The 19,878-nt window shown below is 42.1% G+C and overlaps 1 protein-coding gene across 3 annotated transcripts in view; it reads left to right on the top strand.

Annotated features, from left to right (window-relative positions):
* The window catches only part of COL14A1 (collagen type XIV alpha 1 chain), a 178,614-nt gene that overhangs the window by 96,887 nt on the left and 61,849 nt on the right, over positions 1–19,878 (top strand). For all 3 annotated transcript variants that reach the window (XM_019495707.2, XM_019495705.2, XM_019495706.2), the window contains 9 exons: positions 1,499–1,638; positions 4,432–4,555; positions 7,805–7,948; positions 9,980–10,144; positions 12,644–12,682; positions 12,910–13,048; positions 16,167–16,309; positions 18,203–18,312; positions 18,974–19,132. In XM_019495707.2, the coding sequence (XP_019351252.1) occupies positions 1,499–1,638; positions 4,432–4,555; positions 7,805–7,948; positions 9,980–10,144; positions 12,644–12,682; positions 12,910–13,048; positions 16,167–16,309; positions 18,203–18,312; positions 18,974–19,132 (1,163 nt within the window). The remainder of the gene's footprint in view (positions 1–1,498; positions 1,639–4,431; positions 4,556–7,804; positions 7,949–9,979; positions 10,145–12,643; positions 12,683–12,909; positions 13,049–16,166; positions 16,310–18,202; positions 18,313–18,973; positions 19,133–19,878) is intronic.

Below are 19,878 nucleotides of genomic sequence, written 5' to 3'. Positions count from 1 at the left end.
TAATTAATTGTGTTTTATTGTTCAAGGTTTTAATATTTTTAAGAGTTTTGTTTATGCAGAGCATAAATCATGTAAATCATATGCACAATATTTTTGTAACAGGTACATTCTGCTGTATGTCAGATATTCTAAAAGATATTGAACGTTCAGTGGAAGGGTTTTTTTTTCCACATAATCCACCTTTTGTAATGGGGAAAGCATAGGCCATGTTCACTTAATCTACTAACGATTTTCCTCTTTAAATGTGGCATTCCATTTAGTTGTCAGTCTCTTGTAAACTGTCCTGACTCTCATATAGATTCTTATAGATGTTTGTGTCAGGTCTGCAGACCATGCCAATCTGGCAACTGTGTCCTTAAACACATTGTGCTGCTCTGCGTGGGCTGCCACCTAAGTTGGAAGCAGTGTAACCACTTCTGCACAATGCAGTGGGATAGCTAGTTAGTGCTGTTGAGTAAGAGGGGCAGTTTGCTGGCTTGCATGCCAGTTAACCTACCTGCAGTGCCACATAGGTGCAGCTACACTGCCTCTCACTTAGGAGGTATCCCGAGTAGATCATGGTGCTTTGTGGCACCGCTACTGAGCATGATAAATTTAACATGTAGTTTACCAGATCCTTAGGTTGAAGTAAGTAGAGCTTCAGTGGTTTGCACCAGCTGAGGATCTGATCCACAGGGAAGGAAAGAGAAGACTTATTGTGCTTTATGGAACTGCATAGAAGTCCAGGCAAAAAGGATAAACCTCCACTGCAAGCTACAAAACCGGCCATGTTTTTGCATCTCCTTTGCCCAATGCTGTGCATTTAGGCAGGTTTCTTCTAAGTGATATCATTTTCAAAGGTTGAGCTCAATTTATGACTATATTTTTCCCCCAAGAAATTCATTTGAATTTTCTTTGTGAAGGAGGGAAAAGATTCCTGGGAGCCTTGTGAGGAGTGTGCAACTCCTGTGTGACACTGGGCTCAGCTTCACAGGGACCTTCTGCATGATGACAGGTGGGGTAAGGGTGAGTGGGATGGGATGCTCACCACTGTATCAACCCTGCTGTCATAGCTGGAGAGCATGAGGTGCTGTGAAGCTTGCTTGCTCCTGATGGAGTTTCTACAGAACAGTATTGCAGCCTGGCAGCAGAGGACTCCTTTTCCTGCTTCCTATACATCTGCTTGGCGTGTCAAGCTGTATAAAGGCACTTACAACACTATTTTAGTAATATTTTTTTAAATGTCCTGATATTTGAGAACCTGAAAGGCTTTTGCCACAGTCTGAAAAATAGCTCTGCTAGTGCAGACCTCTCCTGCCCCCCCCCCCCCAATGCCTTGCCAAGCACATTGATTTTGCATCTGCACTGGGGTTCATGCCAGCAGAGTTGATTGCTGGCCTGATTTAGAATTACTGAACATGATACTTTTTCATTAGAGGCCTGTTTTCTTAAGCATTTTATAAGATGACAAGAGGATCTGAGGTATCACTCTGATTATGAAATATTTGCTGTTCCTCAGTGTGTAAAGCTGCCAAAGCTGACCTGGTGTTCTTGGTGGATGGGTCATGGAGCATTGGGGATGACAATTTCAACAAAATAATCAGCTTTCTGTATAGCACTGTTGGAGCTTTGGACAAGATTGGTCCTGATGGAACTCAGGTAACAAACAGCAAGAGCGATCGGGGGAATGGAGGAGGGGAGGCTGACTGCGGGGGAGAGTGGGAGAGTATGAGTTGTGCATGCGTAACTGCATATTTGAAACTCATGTTGGATATTAACCTACTCAAACTAATTCACATTATTTCATCATTCTTTAGACAATATGGAGAGGCTGATAGAAGCAGCTTCATTGCAGTAACTTTTTTTAATATGATTTATGTGATAAAATTCACAGCTCAAAGTCTGAAGCCCAAAGCCATTTTAGTCCCCCTTAAATCCTTACACTGAGATTTCCTTGGCATTTAGGCCTTGTATTAATCCTCTGTGTGGCATGGTGACAGAGTGATTAAGATGTCTCCCTGTGGCTCCAGAGGTGTAAAGTTAAGCCCTACTTTAGACTCATACAAAAGGCTGGTCCCAGTCACTCTACCTCTAAGTGGGTAACAAGTCATTTGGCTGGGCAATTGAGGACAGCCGGAAGGATATTAGCTGCATCAGTCTCTTGAATGTTGTTGGTTACAGAAGCTGTTATGCCTTAACCATGTTAGGCTTAAAGGGCTCGTAGGGTCAAGGGGACCTTGGCTAGTCCTCTGCCTGGGGTTTATTTCAATTCCAGTACTTAAGGCCATATGTAGACAAAACCAGGGGGGTGTATGGACGACACTTTAAAGCAGGCTAAATGCTTTTGCACCACTTTAGTGGTGTTGGTGTTTGCATGCCTCAGTGGCATATTGCACATTAATTCCAGCTGCTGTAGGAAATTCGGCGATATAATGCACCTTAAATGACTTGTGGTGCAGCAAACTAAAACTCCTCTGAGGACTTTTAGTTTGTTGCTCCTACAGCCGCAGAGCGAAGCACTAGGCTCTGTGCAGCTCTGTGGCTCTCCAGAAGCTGCTGCAGAGGGAAGCACCAGCCCCCTCTGCAGCCCAGGGACTGCTCAGCCTGCTGGCAGCTCACCCTCCCCTCCCTGCCACTGGAGAGGCAAGTAAGCGCGGGGTGTGTGCACGACACGGGGGTTTACTTCACCCTAAATTAAAGGGCTCTGTTTAGTCTACACACACAAAGAAACCAGGTTTCTTTTCATGTGATATTAAAACATTGTCTGTTCATATTTCTGTTTCTTTGGCCTTTTTTCTAGCAAAATCTTTTAAAAATAAACTAAAGCATTTTATTTAGAATATGGGCCACCTGGGTGTTTCAGAATGTTATGCACAGAAAACTGTGTGCATCCAGTCATTGCTTTCTTGTAATATCTTCAAAATACAGCTAAATATGTCATTGTTTTAAATCAAACTATTTTAATGTTTCATTTTTTAGTATTCAGATAGTGTCAGCACCCAAAACTCTTGACAAATGCTGTAGGAAACCCACTTCCTCTAAATTTTTTATTCAATATATCAGTTTGTTTCATGTAGTTTCAAATCGTGCAGAAATTTACACACCTACTTAGCTTTAAGCAAAAGTAGCCTCATTGAAGCCAATGAGACCACTCAGTGGGCACGCCTAAACATTCATTAATGTGCCGTAGTTACTGCACATTTAGTTTAATGAAGTACTAACTTGTTTAATGAAGTACTAACTAACTGCACAGTAACTACAGTTACTGCACAGTAATGCTGGCTCATGGTTTTTTAGTGATGCTTACTGAGCAGTAGCCTAATACTACTGCTCAGTAGCGTATTAGCGTGGTTTTTGCCTGGCATGCTACTACACAGTGTTGTTAGGCTACTGTGCACTAAACATCTTGTGTAGACATGCTCTGTGTGTCTGGAGTTAAATACGTTCTATGCAAGTTTAAGACCTTATGTATTATATTTGAATGTTCTTCTGGTGCAGCTTATAAAACTGAGATGGGCACGCAGACTTATATAGCAACATGCCTGGGAGAGGAAATATCTCAAAGATAAGTTCTTAATGTTGTTTCTAGTTTCAGCTAAGTATTGGTTCTAGTGAAGTCAGTGGGGACTGTGTGAGTAACAACTGCAGATGTGGGCAATTGTGTATGTGATTATGCCCTTTAGCTACACAAAGAATACGTTTGCCAAAGTGAGAATGACTTTTCTCATCCTGTTTACTACTCAGTGGGCACATCTATTCAAGATGCTTACTGTGTGGTAGCCTCATAACACTACGCTGTAGTGTATTGGTCAAAAAACGTGCTAATAAGCTACTGTGCAGTGTTATTAGGCTACTGCACGGTAACCTTCACAAAAAACCATGTGCCAGTGCTACTGCTCAGTAAATGTAGTTACTGCATAGTCAGTTAGTATTTCATTAAGGAAGTACTAAACTAAATGTGTAGTAACTACTGACTGCCCAGACAAGTTTTCCATCTATTGACTCCTCTGTGAAATCCTATGAAATATGAACTTTCATTCCTACCCAGGAGAACTTTTACAATCTTTTCTCCAATGCCTGATGAAGGGGGTTTGTGCCCAAAAACTTGCAATGAAAGAAATTTCTTTGCAAAAATCTTGTTGGTCTAATAAAAGATATCATCTCTACTACAAGTCCTGATTGCCTTTTCCTCTAAATCAATACAGCTACAACCTGGATACCTAATAACTATAGTGCATTAATAAACATGTAGACACATTCAGTGAAACCACGAAGTGTTAGCTGGCGGCCAAAGCTTCAGAGAATAAAATTAAACTTTACTTTAAAAGTTTTGGTTTCAATGTATAGGCAGAGCAGAAGTTCAAGATAATTCTCTTTTTAAATGAATTGAGTCACTTGCCTTGGTTTATGCCTGGGGCAGCATTTAGTAACTAACATGCCTTCTTTGTACAGGTTGCAATAGCACAGTTCAGTGATGATCCCAGGACAGAATTTAAACTGAATGCCTACAAAGCAAAAGAAACTCTTCTTGAGGCCATTCAGCAGATAGCATATAAGGGAGGAAATACCAAAACAGGTGAGAGAGGTCCCAGGCTGTGAAATATTTTCTTATTCCAATTCTGTAGTCAGCATTACCTTTCTGTTTGCCAAGTGTTTTACCAGGATATAGCTGTGACAAAATATGGGGACAGGCAATTTATGCAGTGAAAAAGCAAAACAGGATGCTGAAATGCCCCACTCCCGCCCATCTAGAGTACTTTGGTTTGCTGCAGTTCTCACATGATCTGCATTTTCACTTCTGGGCCTTGATCAAGCTGTAAGGGCCAGTTGAAGGGAGGTGGCAAATTACTGTAAGGATTGGAATGGGCAGTAATGTGGGCATGTGTTGGTAGATAGGAGAATGAGATAGTGTGAGGGATTTGCAGGACATTTAGGCAGATAGAAAGGAGGATCTCACTATGGGTGTGTACAGACATTTAGCAAGGTTAGTGGGGGTTACATTAAGTTAAAAATGGCCACCCCATCTAAGTTAAGTTTGGACGGGGGAGCTAGCACGGGGAGGGGGTGGAGCTTGAGGGATTGGGGGATCAAGCAGTCTCTGAGAGGGGAGAGGGGGTTGGGTGGCAGGCAGAATCAGGGGGACTAGCAGGGTCTGCTGGGGGCTTTAGGGGGCTGGAGGGCTCTTCCCTAACCACCCCCCCCCACAGGACCATGGGCTGTTTTTAGCTCCACGACCCCCTGGCGAACCAACACCCCCCATCCCACCCACCCCTCCCCCCGACTCAGACTTACTTCCTTAATTCTAGCACTAGTGAATACCAGTAAAACCAGCACTGGGAGTAGCTTGTGGTGTGGGGGGTTTGGCAGGCTTGGGGGTGGGGGGTGCTGGCTGGCCCATGCAGTGAAGGGTTGTCCATCAGAAGGTGGGGGCAGGGGCTGGGGAGCTACAAAGTGGTCCGGTGCTAGGAAGGAGGTAGGAGAAGTGCAGCCCTGGAGCTGGTGCCAATGGCTGGGCCTTCCTGGTCCAGGGGCTGCACTGAGAACTGTTCAATAGTTCAGGACAGTTAGAATGAACTAAAAATGGCCAACCTGATCTAAATGAGACTACCTCAGAGGTAGGGTTAACTTGGATTGAGTTGGCCATTTTTAGACTGATCTAACTGTCCTGATCATCTGTACAGTTTGCACTTAGATCAACCTGACTAGGGATCTAAGTATAAGGTCCATACCTTGGCAAATTAAGTTAGACTGGGTGGCCATTTTTAACACAATCTAACCTCTCCCTTACCTCCCCAAACATCTATAAGCACCCTATAAGTAAAGAGAGTTATGTCCTAGAATACAGTGTATTTTTCATTGGGGGAATAGCAGGACTGATAACTGGGAATATTATATTTGCATTTATGCTCTCAGGGTAGCTCTTTGTTGAGAATACTGGAAGGGTTAAAAATTGGGCTGTCAATTAATCACTGTTAACGTGTGTGATTAATGTGTTAGTTGGTTCTTCAATTGATTTTTTTTTAACGTGTTAAGCATGCACATGAATTTGGAGCCTGCACCTGGGCTCCACTCCACTGCTTTTGGCTGCTGCAACAGGAAGGTGGGGGCTGGGGGGAAGGGACACACAGTCACATACACACAAACACATGAGGAGCCGCAGCCTGCACGTGGCCAGGAATGCAACCCGGCAGCATGTAGAACAGCACCTAGCAAGGTAAGTCTGTGGAAGGGAAGGGAAGGGGCAGGGGGGAGAGGGAAGGGGCAAGGGGGACAAATCGAGGCCCCCACAGTGAGAGAGGGAGTGGGGCAGGGGCAATGGCTTGGGTGAATGGGGCCCCGGGGACAGGGCAGGTCATGGGACAGAGCTGCTAGAGGCTAATCCAGGGGGTTGGGGGGGGCACAGCTCCCCACTGTTGCGTGTATTCCTGGGGAAGATACAGGAGGCCATGTGCCCCCCTGGATTTGTGCTTGGGGCAGAGGTGGGCTGTCTGCTGCAGGCTGGGGCTCTGTACCCTGCTGTGCTTTTGCCACACAACACTATGGGCAGGCAGGGGATGCGCAGCGTTGGACAGAGCTGCATCTCCCCACGCTGCCCCCCCAGGATGAGCCTCCCACAGCTCTATCCCATGACCCACCCTGGCCCTAGGCCCCCTTTCATCCCAACTCCTACCCGCTCCCTCCCTTACCATGGTGGCCTCAATCTGCACACCTTGCCCCTTCCTTCTCCACAGACTTACCCACTGAGTGCTGCTCTACATGTTGCTAGGTTGTGTTCCTGTAGGGTTCCCATATTTCCAGTTTCAAAAAGGAGGACACCTTTGGGGGGTGGCAGTGGTAATATGCCCATGCCCTGCCCCTGCCCATCATTTCCAAGCTGCAGCCCCCCAGCCCTGCTGCTTCCCCTTAGTCTTGACCCACAATACCCAGCATCTTGCCAAGACATGTGGGGACCCCCTCTCCACAGACTTCAAATCCCACACACACCCACGGCCCCCACAAATCTCCCCCCACACACCCTCCACACCCACTCCCCAACCGTACAGAGTACTTGCATAATTTTAAGTTTTTCTGTGCATAATGTTGAGTTTTTAGCTGTGCGATTAAAAACGTGATTAATTGCAACTAATTTTTTTAATCACACAACTAATCACAATCACATTTTTTAATTGTTTGACAGCCTTAGACTTAAATTTTTTTTTTTATTCAGGGCCATGTGGCTTATTATTCTTAGGCTACACAAAAATATCTTGCATCTGTTTGCATTGTGTTGACTTACTGTTCTGACCAGAGTTACAGATTTCCATATTTCCATTTACCACAGAAAATGCTACACTGGTATTTGTTAACTAAAGGTACTCTATCTGCTGCCCTGTGACCTGGGCAGGAAGGATTTTATCATGCCTGACTACCAGAGACAGTCTTCAAGTCAAGGCTGTTTTAGATGTTGGTTTAAGGCACAAGATTTGGCTAGATAGTCTTCTAAACCTAAGACACCAAAGCCAAGGACTGACATTTTCAAAAGCTAGATTTAAAATTAGGATACTAAATCCACATTTAGGCATTTAAATAACTGGTTTAATTTTCTGAAGTGCCGAGTAGCTCCTCCCAAAATCAGTTTGTTAATGGGTGCTCAGCACCTTTTCAATTTCAGGATACATATTACAGCACCTAATTCCAACTTTATGTAAATGCTTTTGAAAACCGTGACCTAATAATTTATATGGCATTTTGCTCTTTTATCTATATTTAATGCTTTAATTGAAAAGCTAATAGGAACCGTCTTCTTTGTATACTGCTATTATGTTGCCTATTTCCTTCATTTCAGGCAAAGCAATTAAGCATGCACGGGAAGCTTTGTTTACCCTTGATTCAGGCATAAGAAGGGGCATCCCAAAGGTTCTGGTGGTTATTACTGATGGACGATCACAAGATGATGTGAACAAAATTTCCAGAGATATGCAGCTAGATGGTAACATGTGCCATAACGGGAAATGTTTGCGTTTTCATTTTTTCTCCTCCTAAGCTATTGTGGTTAAACCCAGACACAAGCTAAGGCTATTTCCTACCCCAGAAGGCCCTATAATTTTAATCCTAGTGAGTAGAAACCAGATAGCAACCCTAGGAAATGAAGAATTTTGCCAGGGATTAACTAGTGTTTTATATATTTTTTATTATTGGCTCATTTAGTGGGGTCGTTTAAAATCATGCAGCAGTCAACAGGACTGTTCAAATGCCTGCAGAGTCTATATTATCATGCATGAATTGTAATTTCACAATTAAGGGCAATCTGAAAGATTATATCTTTACAGACAGGAGACCATTTGAAGCACCTTTCATATGCATTGCTCCTGATCTACTACTTATCTGCAATAATTATCTTAGGGATATTTTACTCCCCATCTTAGGGTTTTTATTATCTACTGCTGTCATTTATGAACATGATAATTAAATTATTAATGATCTAGTTATTGTTATTGAGATTTGTGTCATACTCCAAAACGGACTAGGCATTACAGCACAGATAAGCTCCCTGCCCAAAAAAGGACTGACAGTTTATGACTCAGCAAGAGAAAAAAGAAGGGGCTAGGATTTTGGAGAAGCAGAATGACAGAAGTCAGATATGTCTGTATATATTTTTTTGTGGGTATGAACCATTTATTAAATTATTTCTAAAATATGCCAGTTATGGGATCACCGCTATTAAATAGCATTTAGAACTCAATAAAAAAAATAAGATCCCTCAACTGAGTCTAGTTGTCTACCCACGTCTCTCACACAACATGTTGGATATTGAGCATGAAATGTGAGTCAAGGGTTGTGGGTTCTGCTGTTGCCTCTATGGGACCTCAGGCAAATCAATTCTCTTTCCTTCTGCTTTTGTGTGCATGTGAGAGAGAGAGAGAGAGAGAGAGAGAGAGAGAGAGAGAGATTGATCTGTTTAGCTTGTAAGCAGCTGAGAGCAGCAACATGCTTTTAGTTGCATGTATAGAGAGTGTCTACCACAAAGAGGTCCTATCATAATGTAAACGTTAAGAATTATTATTATACTGAAAATGTGTGTATCTATGAGGGAAGTGTGTTCTGGGGGATGGGGTCCTGCTCCTGGAGGGCTGAAGAGGTTTTAGGTATCTCTCTGGATGTCGTCCAAACCCCTTGATGTCAAAGGGAAGTCTCCCATTACCTAGTGCGGATCATAGATCAAATCATATAAGAACAATATATTCATTGCCAGGATTCCAGACAATATACTAGGTTGTTTCTGTGATCATATGTGGAAAAGAAAACATTAGGAAATGCTTTGGTGCATAATCACAGTTCCTCTTAACAAGCATAGGATCAGGTGCCCTTCCTACTGATATCTTCCAAATCAGGCTTGGGCATAATAGGTGGAGCAGGACTACCTGTTTAATCAGGCTTACCTGATTAAACAGGTGTTGTTTAATCCCTAGTTAACTAAAATATTTATAAACAGGAATGTTTATGGGTGAGGCAGCAGCAGGTTTAAAACCCCAATTAGTACGTTGCATAGAATGAAATCTGTAAAAGAATAGCATGAAATTTAATTTCTGGTCTTTGTATTTATAATAGACTACAATTATGGGCCCTTTTGTTACTTTCTATGTAGTCTTAAGTTCATCAAAATATTAAAATACATGCTTAAACATTGTGAGTAAACCCTTCCCTATTCAGCAACACCTGAACATTTGCTGAGGTGACATCAGAGTAAATTGTACTTAAGCATATGCTTAAACTACCAGAGTAAGCGTTCAGAATAACAAAGAAAAATGATGCAAAAAGTCTTGCTCTGAGTATGGAGCGTATTGACTTTACTTGGGGTAAACGTGTGAATTTTCCTTTCTGTTTTAGAAAAATGATTCAGACATTTTCCACTTTTGCATTTAGCCAGGAAAGAGGCCAAAGCAAATATTGTTTTTATGTTTTTTAAATTTTATTTCTACATTTTGAACTAATTACAATAATATTCCTTTTTCCTTTATAGGTTTCAGCATTTTTGCTATTGGTGTGGCAGATGCTGACTATTCAGAGTTAGTTAATATTGGCAGCAAGCCCAGTGAAAGACATGTCTTCTTTGTGGATGATTTTGATGCCTTTAAGAAGATTGAAGATGAGTTGATCACTTTTGTTTGTGAAACTGCATCAGCAAGTGAGCCATTTTGATTTTCATTTCCTCCTATGCAACATAAAATAGCTACTAAATATATTTATATTCTACATTTTGATGTTACAGTCCTGAAAAGGTGAATTTTGCAATACTTTTGATTTGAAGATAGTTACAATATTATTGAATGCAAAAATCTTGCTCTGGGTTTACAACAATGTAAATGAGAGCAGAACTTAGTGTGTAAGTTCTAAGTTTTTATTTCATACAGAACTTTACCTTTTATGAGAGAAAAAGTTGCTGAATTTATTATTACCTAAATCACATCTGTAAAATGTATTCACAAGATACCAAGTTCCTGTGTATTTGTTGCATGTAGACTGAGAAAGTTGTAGCTCAGAAGGGAAGCATGGAGAAGCATTTTCTTGCCACAATTCTGGCAATTATTCAGTCATAGAGATACCATTCTCTAGGCAAGGGGTTCCCAAACTGTGATACATGTACCCTTGGGGATACACAAGGCATCTCTGAGGGTTACACAGGAGAAATTGTGTAATGGCAGGTTTAATTTTCCTTATAATTATAATTGGCATTTAAGGGATTAAAATATAAAATATATACTGGTGGGGGTATATGGGCAGCTGGTAAATCTGGAAGGCAGTACGCAGTAAGAAAAAGTTTGGGAACCTCTGCTCTAGACCATTTCTGAGCAGAGGAGAAAAAAGAGGTATTGGCCCAGGGCTTACAGCTTGGAGGGCACAATCCACATATTTTGATACATACATTCTCATTACGTCCCATTGGCTAGGGACCGACTTTACACATAAACCAGTTTAAGTGATCAGAAACTGGTTTAAACCTGTAACAGAACAGACGTTCAGTGCACATAATCCAGTTTGAAAATGGCTGAAACTGGTTTGAGATAAACCTGTTTGAATGTAGTGTCAGACTTAATTGATTTGGGTCAAACTGGTTTATGCAATGTCTGTCCCAGACCCCTTGCCTGGTTTATCTAAATCAGAGTCCCCCAGCCTCCCGGCATGTTTTCTGGGCTGGGCGGAGCTCTCTGCTCCACAGCAGGGCTGGCCCCTTCCCTCTGCTCCCTGGCAAGAGCTCCAGCAGAGACTTGCAGGCACAGCAGGGTCTGCTGGCGTCCCCATGCCTCCCTCCCTCCGCCCCCTTACCACTCGCTGCTTAAGCAGGGATCCCTTCCTCCTGTCTGCCACAGCATGGTCCATAGCCAGCATGTGGTATGCTAGCTAATGCTGCATAAGGCTCAAGCAGACACTGCAGACACAGCAGGGTCTGCCTGACTTCCCCCTGCCTTATTGCCCCTCCACCCCCAAGCCCCCCTGCTGCTCAAGCAGGAAATCCCTCCCTTCCTTCCATCTCCCACAGCATGGACCCCAGCCCCATGGACCCTAGGCATGTAGTATGCTAGCTAATTCCTAGAGGTGTGTGTGTGTGTGTGTCTCCAATTTCACTGGGGCAGGCAGACAGAACAGTGACTGCTTAGGGCTATTTGGAGCTAATCAACAGGTCAGCTGGTAAGATGTTTAAGACGTTTGAAGTAATGGAGAGAGGCCATTGTTTTGCTAATCGGGTGATAAAGACTGTTATCACTATCAGCCCCCAAGCTGGCTTGCTTGCCTGTCAGTTTGCTGCAGACAGTATGACGAAGCAGGGAGGGAAATTGAAAAGCTCTGTATCATCAACAGATGCATCACTGCACCCCACTGCCCCCTTGCCTCAGAGTGCTAGGCTGGAGCTGGGAGCTGGCAATAGTCCCGCCCCTTGAGCAGCCAGTGGGGAAAAGCCTGGGACCCTGCAGGCAGACCTCCCTAATGAAAGAGTCCTGTTGGGACCTGGCCACACCCCCCTCAGCTCAGCTCCCTGCAGAAGGGAAGGGAGGGCTGCTCCAGCATCCCCCCCTGCTTCTAGTCTGAGCCACTGCAGGCATGTGCCTGTATTTCCTGAGTCCAGAGAGAATGTCTGTCTAGTTTCAAACCAGTTCAACCTAGGCAGGTTAAATTAACCTGCAAAGACTGAATCAATTCAGGCTTAAGATTTTTGAATGTCTGTCCCTAGCCATTATGTGCATGCCTGAGAAATGGCAGTATGTAGCTAGTTTGAACAATTTATAATGAAATTGGTCTTGGAACTGCAGTCTAACAGAGCTGAGATACACAAGATTATTGCTTTTATATTGCTGATACGCATCCTTAATTTTTGGCCCTTAAACTCTACTTTTAATATATGTCAGGACTTTGAAAACATTATACTCATATTTACTGGTTATTTAGGCTTACCTTTTGAAAAGTGGCCTGTAATTCTGTTTCTGTTTTTTGTTAGCAACTTTAGATCCCTAGTGATACCGTGTTAGAATACCCAGCATTAAAAATTCAGACCTCAGTGTTTATTGATTCCCTAGGAGACTGTCTGTGATGGAGAAGTCTAGTTTCTCTTCATAGAAAGAAATATTACAGGTTTGTTGGAAGTATTTACTTCTCTTCTGAGTTTAAATATATTTTTCCTTTCTTCCAGCTTGCCCGTTGGTGTATAAGGATGGCAGTAGTTTTTCAGGTACAGAACAGTGATTGTTTTACATTCTGCATCTATGGAATCATTTTCTTTAACTGATAGGCAAAATGTGAAGTAGTAAATTTATTTTTTCTCTGTTTGTAACAACAGCTGTTAAACAAATGGGGGTATGAAGTTCCTTTCTCTAGTCCACTTTGTCCTCTTCTCCCTTTTTCTGTCACAAATTGTTAACTTTAAAGTGATATGTTCTACATTTTTATGCCTTTCAGGATTTAAAATGATGGAAATGTTTGGTTTGGTTGAAAAGGAATTTTCAACAGTGGACGGGGTTTCCATGGAACCTGGTACATTTAATGCTTACCCGTGTTACAGACTGCATAAAGATGCATTGGTTTCCCAGCCTACCAAGTATGTATTAACATATGGATTAATATAAAGAGCAGAGTCAAGTAATATTTTGCTGCTGCAACTGGATGCAAATTATTGGCTCAATCCCTGTAGAAATGAACAACACATGTCTTAGCAAAAATGATCATAGTGGCACAGCAATCTATCTTCTGGAAAATAGATTTGAATGTTTATTGCAGATACCTTGTCACTGTTTGTATGTAATGGACCATCTTTCTTGAGGCAGGTGGAGAGAAGTTGGACATGGATTAACAATTCATATTTCTGTCTCTTTTCATTTGTGCATGTTTCCTATCTGATCTGATCTGCTGCTGTGTGTACTCTTCTGTTACTCCTCTGTTCATTTTACCCAGCACAATCTTCTTGATTGCTTCACTGTGCTTTCAGTCCTTTTCATGGTACTGAGAATACCTTTTCCTAGCCGATTCAAGACACCTTACAGGTATGGTTCAAATAGGCCTCTTGTTTTCCTCATTCCATTTTTGTATCACTGAATATTACTCATCTCTCCATGCTTCTGGATATGGCATACACAAGTCTGGGGTTTCCACTATGCTGTTTTCTTAATTTCCATGCTACTGCATCCTGTTATATACTGAACAGCTCTGTTTCTCATCCTGCTGGAGCTCTCCATATATTTTTACCCTTTTGGGGTATGTCATTTACTTCGTTGTTGCTTGTCACTTTTACTCTTTCCTTGTAGCCCACCTCCAGTCAGTGTTTGATTCTTGTATTTCCCATTTGTCAGCTTGTCCTAACTCTGTCAGCTTTCACCAATGCCATAACCTCTGCGAGTTGCCTAGGGAAATTGTGGAATCCCCTTCACTGGAGGTTTTCAAGAAGAGACTGGGTAGCAACCTGTCTGGGATTCTTTAAGAAGAGCAAATCCTGCATTTCTTCAAGGGGTTGGACTAGATTACCTGTGAAGTCCCTACCAGTTTTATGATTCCATGGTACTATAAAAAGGCAAAGGTCCTCCTGACTAAACGGTCCTTTATCATCCTTCTCCTAATTTCAGATTTAAATTTACTTTACAGTCCAGAAATCTTGGAGTGACTCCTGACCTCTAAATTTTATATTCTTCATTTGACATATATTTAATTCAGCTAGCACTATTTCTGATGCATTGCCAGATTTCATCTTTACTTTGTCCGTTTCTTTTCTGATAACCTTCTTCATATGTATTTTCATCATTCCCCATTTTGCAATCTGAGAACAAACTACACAGTAGAAAACACACTTCTGATAGGGGGTCTAGAGAGTGGGATCCAAGAGCAGGATTCTGCTTAGTAATAATGCATATACGTAGGCACAGAGAACATGCTGATACACCCCTGGTGGTTATTGTATCAGTTACAATGATTGAGTTGTGGTTTTTTGCTGTTTCTTAATAAAAAAAAAAAAGGCAGGCTATAAAAGAAGTGGCACTAGAGACGATGGGAAGTTAGGATGTGAACACACATCATTAAAAAGTTTCAAATGCCTTTGAATGTTTCAGAGGATCATCTGCACATGTGTACAACCCCTTTGAAATGTTCCAGAAGTGGCTGACACACTTTGATAGTACCTCTTGAAAGCAGGTGCTATTTTGTTCTGTTGTCTGGACAGAGAAGGGTGGGGAGATAAGGTGGGCATGCTGCCTGCTTTCCACGTGTTGGGTCCTGTTCTTTGTCCTGGGATGCTGCCAGGTCTCCACTGCCAGACCCAGATTTACCCTTCCCCACTACTGGCCCAGACCTCTGTTGACGCCCAGGGCCCCTGCCACTCCTGAAGCCTGGTCCATCAACCCCAGTACCCTATACCTCTCTACTTGGCTGAGAGGGAGAGAGGAGGGCTAAAGGAGAGTGGAGCTGGAGCGTCAGACTCCTGGTGGTGAGACCAGAGTGACTGGCTCTAGAAGGGGCTGCAGCATTCTGAAGCTTTTTAGCCAGTAATAGGAAAGGGGCACATGTGTCCCCTGGTTGAAATATTCCCGTTATTAAATGTTTCCAAGTGCATTTCACATGAAAATATTTCAGTTGTTACTTGTGTCTGCACCCATAGATGTACCTGGAACCTCCCACTGCCCTGTAATATATAGTGTTGTGCATCTTGTACAAATGAAGCTTCTTGTACATACTTTCAGAATGAAGCTAATTAGTGCACTGCTCTTGGACGCCTGACTTTCTATCATAATTTCCCAGCTTGTGATTTGTCAAAGTTAAATAAAAGCTTAAAATACCAAATAACAAACCTAGACATTAAGGAATGAAACCAAGTAATGCATTTATCTTGCATCATAAACATCTCAACCCTTCTGCAAGAATTTGAAGAGGCTATTGGTATATATATATATATATATATATATATATATATATATATATATATATATATATATATTTTAGTTTTACTGTTCCTGGATTCTTTTATGTGTTGGCTTATACATTTATTAACTATGTTCTAAACATGATTGTAAAAGATCCCAAAGCAGTTTCTAGTATTGTTTTTCTATTACTAGTATTAGTGGTGGTTTAACTGGAAAAAGTGGGTTTGTTACAATGGGTTTCCAAATCATTTACGTCTTCATCTTATGGTAAACTTCACATGAAGTTTAAATGGATGCTTTAAAGTAGTGCCTTTTCAGTTAAAATTATGGGTTGATCCTGAGCCCCTTCACCTCTCACTGACCTTAGGTTTGGTCTCTCAATTTCTGAAATTAAGCTATTTTAATGGAAAGTTTTAGTTATCAGAGCAGAAGGAGAGAGATCATCACTTCAAGTTCATAAAGTACCATCAAGTTTATAATGAAATCTTGAAAAATCCCGACACGCTTGCTGTTCTGACCTATATCATAATTGAATAGATTTGGCCAAGAGTGGTGATGCCTGACTCATAGAATTACAGAATCAGAAAATGAGGGTTGGAAGGGACCTCAGGAGGTCACATCTAGTCCAACCCCCTGATCAAAGCAGGACCAGCCCCAACTAGATCATCCCAGCCAAAGCTTTGGCTAGCCAGGTTTTAAAAACCTCTGTCTGGTGTTGCTTTTAAAAGAAGAGAAATCCAAAGAAAGAGAAAGCAATTTAAACCCAGCTTAAGTGTGATCGTTTGAGTTTATAAAATATATATTTTTTTACAGATACCTGCATCCGGAGGGGCTTCCTTCAGACTATACTATTACTTTTCTATTCCGAGTACTCCCTGACACACCCCAGGAACCATTTGCTCTTTGGGAAATTTTAAATGAAGAATATGAGCCACTGGTGGGAGTTATTTTAGACAGTATGTATTTAAATGTTCTAGCATGAATCTCTCACTTGGGGTTTATGATTAACCAGGATCCCTGATGATTAAACAATGCAGGAACTAGGTTTTGATAGTAAAGTTTTGAATATATTATTAAAATAATTATCAAAGTTATTTGAAACTCTGGGTCTCTAATACATCATTCTCCAGATTGACCACAGCTAATTTTACTTTGTGCTTCTGGGTCAAATTTGGATCTCATTGGGGGTGTTTACATGTTCATTAATGCACAGTAGTTACTACACATTTAGTTTACCACTTGTTTAGTGAAGTACTAACTAAATGTGCAGTAACTACAACTACTGCGCAGTAGCGCTTGTGCACAGTTTTTTAGTAATGCTTAATGTGCAATAGCCCAATACTACTGTGCAGTAGCATATTAGCATGGTTTTTGCCCGGTACGCTACTATGCAGTGTTATTAGACTACTGCACATTAAGTGCCTCGTGTACATGTGCCCACTTACACTGATGTAAATACAGAGTAATTACCTGCATTAGTGTCATTTTAATGAATGTCAGCTAGTTTTAACTGTGATATGAATCTTACCTACTTTTAGACCCAGTAGATTTGAATCAGGTCCTAACAAAATTGCACCAGTGAAACAGAAATCAGGATTGATTTAGAGCAGTGGTCACCAACAAGTGGATCTTGATCCAGCGGTAGATCTTGGAGCCTCTGGGAGTCAATCTGAGGCTGGGGTGCGGGGCTGAGTGCCCACATGCATGCACGTGCATGCACACCCCAGCCCGACAAGTCAGTCCGTGGGGGAGGGAAAGGGCAGGGGCTAAATTGAGGTCCTTGCCATGAGGGCCAGTGCCACAGAGGCAGGAGCAGGGGTAAGTTGAGTGGGGCCCCAGCCAGGTGGGACTTACCTGCTGAGGAGGCACACCCCCAAATAGTTTTTTCTCTCTCTGCCTCGATCTGCACCATGTTTTAAGGAGTAGAGGATTGGATTGGGACTTGGGAGTCCTAGGTTCTCTTTCTAGCTGTGCCTTTGGCTTGCATGATCTTGGGCAAGTTGCTCCACCTCTCTGTGCCTCAGTTTCCCAAGCTGCAAAACAGAAATTATAATGCCACGCCCTTGAAGTTTACTGTCAAAAAGAGCCAAGTGATGTTTAGTTAGGGGAGTGTGTGTGTGTGTATTGGTATAGCTCAGAGCCATGCTAATTAAAAGTACCTGGAGCATCACTTGTATCAGCATCTCCGCACTGAAAAGTGGTGGTGGGGCACTTTGAACTAAAGCTCATTGAACAAGCATTAATTTAAAGTGCCCCACTGCCATTTTTCAGCATGAGGATGCTGATACATGGGACACCAGAGGCTGCTGGAGTGTGGTAATTCCCATGCTCCAACAGACTCGATTAATTAGAGCGTGTCAGAGCAGCCTCCCTGCATGTGTATAGGAGCCCTAAGATACCAACTTGCCCTGCCTTCTGCCTGACTTCAAACTAAGCCAGCTAACCCACCTATATTTTTGGAAAGTTATTTCATAGACCGTTTCAAAATTTCCATTCTCATTTGGAATAAATCAAACTTCAAACTCTTCTTAAAATGGAATTTCCACCCTACACAGTTTCTGTCTCTAACATAGTTTCCTACCTATAAATACTATAATTGTGAATTACTGAGGAAGTACTAATAATTTAGGGGGGGGTTTATTAAACAGAATAAATAGCTCCATGCTTTCTAGTTTAGGGAACCTGAACTATCAGGTATAATTCTGCAGATTGTAGGTTTATAAAGGAGAGGACTTCTTGATAGTTTTGTTCTGTATGCTACTAAGAATACTGTTGATGCCTACATATAATAAATTATCTCTGTTCTTTCTCTCTCTTTAAGCATTATTTCTCTTTTATTCCTTGTACAGATGGTGGCAAAACTCTGACATTCTTTAACTATGACTATAAAGGGGATTTTCAAACTGGTACTTTTGAAGGGCCAGAAATAAGGAAAATATTTTATGGAAGTTTCCATAAGGTTAGTAAGGTTAATTGGCATTGAAACCTATGCACACATAATTTTTGTTTTTTAATTTTTTTCTTTGTCATATTTTGAGGTGTTCTAGTTGACTAAGAATTAATTAAATGAATGTGTTTTACATATCACAAGTTATCTATCAAACTCTGTTAGGCAAACAGTGTGGCAATACAGGGTGCATCTACACTTGAGCTTTACTGTAGAGTTGACTAGAAAAGGGCAGGAAGCCCTGGCATCCTGAAAGATGGGGTGGAAGGGAAAGAGGAGGAGAGTTGTGTGTCAGAGTGTGGTGCCCCCCGCCATGCCTCTGATTGGCTGAGGGGCCCCAGAAGTCCTTCCCCCCTGGAGATGTGACAAATGGCCATCTATCAATCACCAGGCAGGGGCAAGACTTCTGGGGGTCCACAGTCAATTGGAGGCATGGCAGGGAGGGGGTCTGATGCGCTCCACTGCGAATATGGTGACTGGTGCCACGCTCGGACCACAAAATTAGCTGCTCCAAATTTAGTAGGTCCCTATTCGTTGGCTGGGTTTGTTGTGGGTCATTTTGTCAGCACTAGGAACAGCAGCTCACTTGAAAAACGCCCTTTGTGTTGCCTCACTCATATTTACTTGGTCTTGTTACTGTGTACAAAAATTTCTCTCTTTTTTTTTTGCCTAGTTGCATGTTGTTATTAGCAAGACAACAGCCAAAATAATTATTGACTGCAAGCTAGTGAGTGAGAAGACAATTAATGCATCAGGGAATATTACTTCTGATGGGGTAGAAGTTCTGGGGAGAATGGTCAGATCCAGGGGCCCAAGAGACAATTCTGCACCAGTAAGTAAAACAAAAGCCATTCTTTAAACTATTTTAAGGTGCTCGACTTTGGTGTTTGGTGGCTGTAATCCATGTTTTTAACAGAAACAGGTGAACTCATGTATGAAATATTAGTTGCATTTTTGCAGAAAATGCACCAAATTTTGCCTCAATTGGAGCAAAATCTTTTGGTTGCTGTAGCTTGCTTAATGGCCACCACAGCTAGATTTTCTCTCTCTGACTCCTACAAGTGCTCCACAATTTTCCTTCCATCAAGAACTGAGTCCCCCTTATGCCAGGTGCTGTGAATGCGATATGATTTCTGTCCCAAATCCTTTGTTGCATAGGTTGACAAGATTTACAACCTATTGGTACAGAATCATGGAAATCACTTTTTTTCTAGTCATAATCCTTTGTGGTCCCTAAACCTTTGCTTGCCCATACGCTTCCATCTCATTCCTTTTATCTTACTGTATTGGTTTTACATGGAATCCCTAAAATCCCCTTCCCTAGCACAGGTGCAGGTAATTATTTCAGGTGGAGGGCTGCTTAACGAGTTTTGGTGAGCTGTTGAGGGCTGTCTTGCTCCTTGATGGTTGTTCTGCCCCCTTGTTGCCATCTTAAGACCAGAAGTCTCATCCCTAACCCCTGACCTTTGCCACCAGAAGTCCTTCCCCTTGCCTTCCAGAAATACTCCTTTTGGGAGGAGGGGTTGCCATCTTAGAACAAGAAAAAAACAAATCGTACATAAGAACTCAAATACCTAC

The sequence above is a fragment of the Alligator mississippiensis genome, chromosome 3, assembly GCF_030867095.1.
Source record: "Alligator mississippiensis isolate rAllMis1 chromosome 3, rAllMis1, whole genome shotgun sequence".
NCBI lineage: Eukaryota > Metazoa > Chordata > Crocodylia > Alligatoridae > Alligator > Alligator mississippiensis.
This window is presented reverse-complemented; position numbering and strand designations above follow the sequence as displayed.